General features: G+C 33.0%; 1 protein-coding gene and 1 long non-coding RNA gene across 2 annotated transcripts in view; one reads left to right on the forward strand and one right to left on the reverse strand.

Moving 5' to 3' along the window:
• The window catches only part of LOC106683512 (serine/threonine-protein phosphatase 6 regulatory ankyrin repeat subunit B), a 14489-nt gene extending 7809 nt beyond the window's left edge, over positions 1 to 6680 (forward strand). The window contains exon 2 of the mRNA XM_014425020.2: positions 1065 to 6680. Coding sequence (XP_014280506.1) covers positions 1065 to 6365 — 5301 coding nt within the window. The 3' untranslated portion in view covers positions 6366 to 6680. The remainder of the gene's footprint in view (positions 1 to 1064) is intronic.
• The window catches only part of LOC136796993 (uncharacterized), a 201391-nt gene that overhangs the window by 132995 nt on the left and 58819 nt on the right, over positions 1 to 9577 (reverse strand). The window lies entirely within an intron of this gene.

Consider the following 9577-nt stretch of genomic DNA (forward strand, 5'->3'; position numbering starts at 1 on the left):
ATAAAATAATATATACAATATTTACACAATCGACCTGAGGATCCCTGAGCCCACTCTATCCCCCACGTGTGAGGGGTAGAGCAGAGCTCAAGAGATCCCATCGCAACCCTCTCGCCGCATCACTGGTATTGTGATTATTATATTTTATTAATATTAATTATTATATTAATTAACTGTGAATTTGCAGCTTTATTATACACTTCAAAATCTTTTCAATTATTTTTATAATTATTATTTTATTATTTACTTTATTTTCATTTTAGTAGTTGTTAATTAAATTATTACTAGCATCACTTGAGATAAATTCATATTGTACTTATCTAGGTTAAAAATTGTATAGCCTCCACAACGCCCTAATAGTCAATACTACAATAATTACATTTCACTTATGTCTATCATTTTTATGTGTTATTATGGCACCGACCGATATATGTTATCCTCTCGTCGGACCATTTTGGGTGTAATTTTTGGAAGGAATAAAACAAATAAAAAATGTGTAGTTGCTGATGGATTAGGTAGTAAATGGTCAGAGGCATAATAGATTTAAGTCATTTAATAGATGTTTAGAATAATTAGCATTATTTAGAAATATTGGTTTAATTGAATGACATTATTTGTTGCTATCATTAGTACTTGATAGAGGCTTAACCGTCGAAAGGTCAACTTCATTTAGATGATTGTTTACTTTTAGAGGAGTAATTTTCAGGTAGTATTTACCCATTTTCATAGCTCGAGTTAAGGACTGTGGTGAGCTTATGGAGTCATGGATTCTTTTTTTCGAATTGACTTTATTATTGTATGTTGGATACATTGGTATTATCTGAGAGTTATCGGATTCATCACTCGATGGAATTAAATAACCAAATTAAAATAAAATGAACGATTGAATAAGAGAATATAAGTCCTTGTATTACGCCACACACTTTCATTGTACCTAAAGGTATCATATCTTCTTATATTCTTTAGCTCTTAGTTGACATTATATGATACAATTATAATAAATATTTTATTGCCATGGAATGATTGGAGATTGCATTCTTTTTATTTAATTTATATATTTCCAGGTGAAGACTGATCTAAAAGAACTGACCGATTTGGTGCCGAAACCAGTGAATCCTGATGGAAACCCTTCAAGTCCGGATATCGAATTATATGATACTTCACTACACCTTGCATTAAGAAATGGTAACCTCACTGAGATTACCGCACTTCTTAATTGCTCTACGAATGTCAATATAAAAACATATGATGGCGTTACTCTTTTACATTTGGCTGCTTTAAAAGGCTACGAATCTGTAGTAAAGTTTCTGCTGTCTAAAAACGCAAATGTAAACATAAGAGATGAGAAAAATGACACTTCAATACATAATGCAGCATTGAGTGGTAATCTCAATGTGTTTAATGTTCTTCTCGACCATGTTACTGATATTAATATTAAAGGATCTAATGGACTTTCACCCTTACATATCGCTGCTAAGGAGGGACACGAATCTATTGTGAATTTACTCTTGTCCAAAAATGCAAGTGTGAACCTAAGAGATGATTTCAATAACACTCCTATACATCTTGCTTTGTATAATAATAACACTAATATTGCAAAAATACTTATCGACAATGGTGCTGAGGTTAATATTAAAGGTTATCATGATAAAACAATTCTACATATCGCAGCTAAAATGGGATACGAATCTATCGTGAATTTATTATTGTCTAAAAACGCAAGTGTTAACGAAAGAGACGATTCCAATAACACACCAGCACATCTTGCACTATATAATAAACACAGCAATATAGCTAAAATACTTATCGACTTCGGTGCGGATGTCAGTATTAAAGGACATAATGGTCAAACATTGCTACATATCGCTGCTTTCGAGTCCTGTGAATCTATTGTAAATTTACTTTTGTCCAAAAATGCAAGTATAAACATAGGAGACTCTAGCAATGACACTCCAATACATATGTCACTTTACAATAAAAACTCAAATATTACCCGGATACTTATCGAGCTCGCTCCAGATGTCAATATTAAAGGATTTTATGGTCGCACACCTTTATATTTGGCTGCTAATGAGGGCTACCAGTCTATCGTGAATTTACTATTGTCAAAAAATGCAAGCGTAAACCTAAAAGACAATTCCGGTGAGACACCACTATACCGTGCCATTTTTTTTAATAACTTCAATATTACTAAAATACTTTTAGACCATGGTGCCGACGTTAGCATAAAAGGTTTTGGAGGTCTCTCACCTTTACATCTGGGAGCTAAGATGGGCTACGGACCTCTCGTGGACTTGCTTTTGTCTAAAAATGCAAGCGTAGACATAAGGGATGATAACAATGATACACCAATACATCTCGCACTTAAAAATGATCACCCCAATATTGCAGAGATACTGATCAACCACGCTACAAATGTTAATATTCAAGGAACTCATCGTCTCACACCTTTACATATCGCTGCTGAGAAAGGTTACGAATCCATCGTGAATTTGCTATTGAACAAAAATGCGAGTGTAAACATGAGTGACGATTTCGATGACACTCCAATCCACCTTGCACTTCACAAGAATAATTCCAATATTGCTGAGATGCTAATCGGCCGCGCTACTGACATTAATATTAAAGGGTCTGATGGTCTAACACCCTTACATATTGCTTCTGAGAAGGGCTACGAATCTATTGTGAATTTGCTATTGTCTAAAAATGCAAGTATAAACATAAGAGACGATTTCGATGATAGTCCAATACATAAGGCAGCATCCAGTGGGAATCTCAATGTGTGTATAATTCTTATCAACCGTACTACTGATGTTAATATAAAAGGATCTGATGGTCTAACACCGTTACACATCGCTGCCGAGAAGGGCTACGAATCAATCGTGAATTTACTCTTGTCCAAAAACGCAAGTGTAAATATGAGAGACATTTTCGGTGACAGTCCAATACATAAGGCAGCATCCAGTGGGAATCTCAATATGTGTACTATTCTAATTAAACACGGTACTGATGTTAATATTAAAGGACATTTTGACCAAACGCCATTGCATATTGCTGCTCAGAAAGGCTACGAATCTATTGTGAATTTGCTCTTGTCCAAAAACGCAAGTGTAAACATTAGAAACGATGACGATGCCACTCCAGTACATCTAGCACTTGATAGTAATAATCCGAATATTGCTAAGATATTTATCGACCGCGGTATTGATGTCAATATTAAAGGATCTAATCATGAAACAATGCTACATATTGCTGCTGAGAAGGGTTATGAATCTATAGTAAATCTGTTGTTATCTAAAAACGCGAGTGAAGACATAAGAGACGATTATAATGAACTTCCAATACACCTAGCACTATATAGAAATAAACCCAATATTGCTAAGATATTTATCGAACACGGTATTGATGTTAATGTTAAAGGATCTGATAATGAAACAATGCTACACATTGCTGCTCAGAGGGGCTATACTTCTATCGTAAATCTGTTGTTATCCAGAAACGCGAGTGTAAACGTAAGAGACGGTCTCAATGACCCTCCTCTACATCAAGCACTGCGAGAAGGGCATCTCAATGTTGTCAAGATACTTCTCGATCATGGTGCTAGTGTCAATATAGAAGGAGTTGGGGGTCTCACACCGCTACATATCGCTGTTGACAAGGGGCAGGAATCTATGGTAAGTTTGCTGTTGCTGCACAACGCTAGTGTGGATATAATGAATCATATTGGTATCACTCCCATGTATTTAGCAGTAATACAGAATAAGCTCAACATAACCAACATTTTCATTGAACATGGAGCTAACGTCAATAACCAAAGAACTAAAGGACTGACGGTTTTGATGGTTGCTGCCTTGAATGGTGATGAAGCTATCGTAAATTTACTTATTTCAAAAAATGCTTCTTTAGAAATAAGGGATAGTGTAGGCGATGCAGCAATACACTTCGCAGCTTTGGGTGGAAACACTAAGGTAGTTAAGATACTTTTAGGTCATGGTGCAGATGTTAATAGTATAGGTGAAAATGGTAAAACACCTCTCAATTTTGCGATAAGAAAGGATCAAGATATTTATAAGGACTCACTCAGAGAAAAATTCCAAATTCCAACATTTAATGGACCTGATTCAATGGAATATTACAACACTGCTAAAAACGTTGGCACAGAAAATGAAATAGTCACCGTAATGAAGACTCTCGTGGAACACGGCGCCAAAGTGGATTCGAAAACTTTCCTGGATCAAACGGTTCTCCATGAAGCTGCAGCTCTAGGTTATGCTCGAGTTGTTGGCTATCTCTTATCGCAGAACGCCAGTTTCAGAATTAAAGATTATGTTTGTTTCACTCCTCTACAGTGGGCAGCTAACAATGGGAATGTCGATGTGATTAAAACCTTATTAGAAAACGGGGATGACATCAATAGGAAAGGTTGTAATGATGTCACGGCCTTACATCTGGCAATTAGAAGAAATGATACAGATTTAATTAATTATCTTTTGTCACAGAGTGCTGATCCAAATGTGATGAGTGAAGACGGGCGAACTCCATTAGACTTAGCCTTTGATCCACTATCTAAAGAAGTTATAAAATTACTTCTTGATAATGGAGCCAAAGTGAAAGATAATAGTTTCTTGGGATCCAAGATTCTTTTTGATGCATTATCAAATAAATTTGTAGAAATCGTAAGGCTTCTCTTAGATAATGCTGAAAATTTAGACTCATATCCGACAGTTATTCTTAATCATGCTATTAGGACGCACTTTTCAGAAGGGATTGATATGCTCATCTCTCACGGGGCCAACATTGTGCAGAAAGACATCCATGGCAATCTACCTCTCACTTCAGCCGTTATGACGGGAAATTCTAATCTCGTTAAATTAATTTTGGAAACAGCAGCGGATAGAATCCCAAAGAAGAATTTTCCAACTTTTTTGGATGCAGTTAGTGACGTGAAGGTTTCTGCGTCACAGAACCAAGTGATAGAGATGCATGATGTCGCAGCACTGCACATTGCTTCCTACAAACGTCTCACGGAAATAGTCGAGCTATTGATATCATACGGTGCCTCATTAGATGTTAGAGATCGACGGGGATATTCACCACTACACTATGCGTGTGAAAATGCCCATGTTGAAGTTGTGAAGCTGCTTCTCGATTCTGGATGCAATAAAACCTCTGCCGATATCAACGGCACGACTCCTCTTTACATTGCAAGCAGACGAGGTCTGTTTGCAATTGCCAAATCACTAGTTTCCAAACCACCAACTTCCATTGATCAATCAGACAATAGTGGGTACACATCACTTCATTTTTCAGCTAGCAACGGATCTCTGGAAACAACAAAGTTGTTGCTAAAGCTTGATGCAAATAAAGAAGCTAAGACTATTCATCTTGAAACTCCACTTCATTTAGCTTCCCTTTATGGACATGAGGAAATAGTGAAAATCCTATTGGACGCAGGAGTAGAAAAAGATGGATCTGATGTTGATGGTATGACCCCGTTACATTTCGCTACAAGAGAAAGACATACCAAGGTGGTTGAGGTGATAGGCAAGTCTGGAGCTTATATCAATAGTATGAACAAAAACGGCAGCACACCACTTCATTTAGCATGTGAATGGAACCCTAAAGTCACAGACGAAGAACAATTTGAGATTGTAACTGATCTTTTATTATTTGGGGCAAATATCGATGCAATAGATCTCAACCAAATGACACCATTGCACATTGCGTCTAGAGATGATTCCTCTCTTATCATATCTCAGCTTCTGGTTTTTAAAGCAGACCCATTAAGAAGAGATGCATTGCTCAACCAACCTATCCATTATGCTGCTTTGAATGGTCATTATGGCACTATACTCAAGTTACTTGAGAATGCAATAGTAATAGGTCATCAAAGATATATTCAAAGTATATCTGTGAATATTAACCACGAAACCCCTTTGTTCCTAGCTTCGAGAGAAGGGCATACTAAATTAGTAGCATTCCTTTTACAGGTTGGAGTCGAAAGTCTTCAGCCTGACTTCAAAGGTAGAACTGCCTTGCACCGTAGTGCTGGCAGAGGTCACTTAGAAATAGTGAAACTTCTTCGCCAAGCTCTTTTAAATATAGAAAAGGAAGATAAGTGGGGCTTTACAGCATTGAACTACGCTGCTTCATGGAAAGGACACCCAGAAGTTATAGAATATCTCTCGACTACCCAACTGAACATCACATTGTCCTATTATTTAAACAAATCAAGTCCTTATCAACTTTATTTGAAGAACCAGACATTTATAACGGTACACAAGTTACCTAGTATTAAATTGGGAATACCTTTTTCCTTTAAGGAAAGCACCGAAATGGTTAAGTACATAAATTTACCAGATTAAATATAATTCAGATTCTGTTTAGAATGGAACAAATTGGTTTAACATTTTGTATACTAATAATTAGAAATTTCCTCCAATTAATTAAACGAACGTAACTAATTAATAATTAAGTTTATAAAAAACTTTTTTTTTTTACACTTGGTGATTTATTTTTGCGTATTTCATGAAAACTGCAACTCCTATATTTTTAAGGATATATTTAATGTAAACTACTTAATATTGCATTTAGCTAGCTTCCATTTGAGCGCTAGAGAACATCATAAAATTTAATAGTTCCTGAGATAATGTTTTTTTTCAAAAACCAAAAAAAAAAAGAATTAACAGCAAATCAATTTCTTAAAAATTTAAATTTATTAAAATTAAATTATTAAAAAAATTAAATTTTTCAAAAACAAAAAAAAGAATTAACAGCAAATCAAAATTTTTAAAAATCATTTATTTAATCATTTAATAATTAATTTCTTATTTCTTATTTTTTTTTTTCAATTTCATTTTTTCCTGTTCAATGTAATACTTGTGACGGTCAACTTTTTAGTTTTAAAAACTGCTATACCAGTTTTACTGTCTCATCATCGTCTCTAAGGCTTATAAATATTTGATCTATTTATATTAGTAATAAAAATGCAATGCTTACAATAAATTAGTAGTTACCAATGTGAATAACTATAGATATGCATTGGTAGCATTTTTGTTTTAATTTAAACTAGGAAAAAAAGAAAAAACTAAATAAAAAAATAAGATTACCAATAACATAATATAACTCATATAACAACAAATTAGCAAGGTAGTTGTTTATATTGAAATAATATAAACAATTTAATGGTTGTTTTTATTTTTCTAATAATATACGTACTTGTTCTGTGTCATTAGGTTTATTTTACTATTTTCTGTTATTGTATTATTTTAAAAAAGTTTAAGTTATATTGTTTTGTATCAGCGACACTTAGTTCCTTAATATTTATATACATATAATAAAAAGTATGCAACTCTTTTTTAGGTTTATTAAAATCTATATTTGTTAAATTTACCATTTTTACATTATTACTATGTATTTTATTTAATTTATTTTTATTTTGTAGAGGAAATGAGTTTTGTTTATGATTATTTATCAGTGATATTTTACTTTGTATTATTAACAAATAATCCTTCACAAATGTTTAATTTAATAAATATTTTTAATTATAAAATATTGATTTTGTATTAATATTAGGCTCATTAAATACCTAAAAAGATACATTAAAAATTTGTTGTTGATCTACAATTTTAAAATTTATACTTTATAATTTATTGTAAATAATAATGTACGCTAAGTCGTTTTTCTTTCATTCCGTTATAAACTACTTTATAGTACATTAAACTAGCTTAAATTTGGGTGCTGATAGACATCTGTACGTCAAATGGTTCCCTAGATATACTTTTTCATAAATGAAGATTTATGTCCGGACAACAATAAAACAATCCATTTTTGCAAATATCATGAAAATTACTGGTCCTAAAAAGATAAACGTCATAAACCATATTATATATATTACCTATACTTGGCAGACTCATCAATTTAGACTAGTAATGAGTTTTGTTTATATTTATTTATCAGTGATATTTTTACTTTGTATATATAGTTTTTATTGAAGTAATAAAAAATTGGGGTGAAGGAATTTTTTCTCTTTTTGGGCTAGTGTTGCACTAACATGAAACTTAAAACAAATACGAGATGCGCATAATGAGTGTCCTATGCAAGAATGCAAACTACGAGCCATATCATAGGAGACAGTCAGCGCGGTAAATAAGTAATTCTAGTTCCGTAAACATATTCAGTTTTAAGCTAAACTGTTCACACAAACAAACAAGCAACAAGTAGACTTGGTCATTTGCAATTTTTCCCTACTCCTATATAGTATATAGGTAGGTGAAATAAAAAAATATTATCAAACACAAATTACAATGAATACTTTAAAAAATCTATCTAGCAAGGAATGTATTTACATTGCTCAAATTACAACAATTTCACATTTTTCCGACAAACTGTTGTTATAGTACTAGAGTATGTCACCGACGTACTATAAGTGTGTTGGTTGATGTTTAGTAATGGCGTCCCATCAAATCTATATGACTGCCTTCTAGTGGGGTTTCCAAGTCAGCAATAGTCATGATTTGTTGATATCATCCGAGTCTTTTACTAATAAAACGTGATATATAGTTCTTCCCCGATAATGGAACCAATAAAACGCAATGGAACGCCGCTTTATCAGACCCTACTTTTAAGCCATTTTCTGTGGCTATTGGTGCACTATATATGGTCGCCTATATTATCTCTAAGCCCTATTTACACGGAATCGATAAGGAAGCACCTGTATTCGTTTCGAGAATTTATCGATTTTGGATTAGTATGACATTGGCAGATAGTGGTGCACTATTTTCTACAAATTTATATTTTTTTCAGTAATAAAAAGAGTAGATACGGTGGTTTGATGTTTTTGTGATAAATTTTTGAGAACTAGTTTTATAAGTTTTTTTTTAACAACATAGTGAGATCAGTCCTACGCTTCAGACCTTCAAACATTTTAAAGCAGGAATTTTTTGTTGTTGTTATGTAACCACCATTTTGAACTTATTTTCAGCACGTTACTGAGAAAAAATAATGTCAAGAGCCAAATATACAGAATTAAGGAAAACATTAGAAAATATTATATTTTAAAATTTATTTATAACCCATATGAGATGAGTATATGAGTATTTATAACCCTAACCATTTACTGTGGATTGAAAAAAAGTTAATGAATTAAAATAACAATTACAATTAAACATATAAGGTATGTAACTATTTATAAGGTATTACAATAAAACTAAGTAATATCTTAAGGAAATTCATTGCGGTGATGAATGGTGATGAATTTAAAAGTGAGATTACTCTGTCAATTTTGGAGTTTATAAGGATGAGTGTGTGACATCGGGTGGTAGAGGGAAAAGTGGTGTAACTCACTATACTAAAACAAAAAAAAACTGATATATACCCTATCTGCATTCCCCATAGTCAAATTTATTAGATGAAATAGTAGTGCAACTCATAACTTCCTTATAAAATAATATGGGCGAATTAAATTTTTATGATAATATTAGAGAATGGAATGTAAGTGAGATTCACACTAAGTTTGCTTGCAAATCATTGTCAGCAGGTACGGATCTTGGAAAAACACATTTTTTTTTTGTTATTA

The sequence above is a fragment of the Halyomorpha halys genome, unplaced genomic scaffold (assembly GCF_000696795.3).
Source record: "Halyomorpha halys isolate HHAL.00 unplaced genomic scaffold, Hhal_1.1 Scaffold491.1, whole genome shotgun sequence".
Classification (NCBI taxonomy): domain Eukaryota; kingdom Metazoa; phylum Arthropoda; class Insecta; order Hemiptera; family Pentatomidae; genus Halyomorpha; species Halyomorpha halys.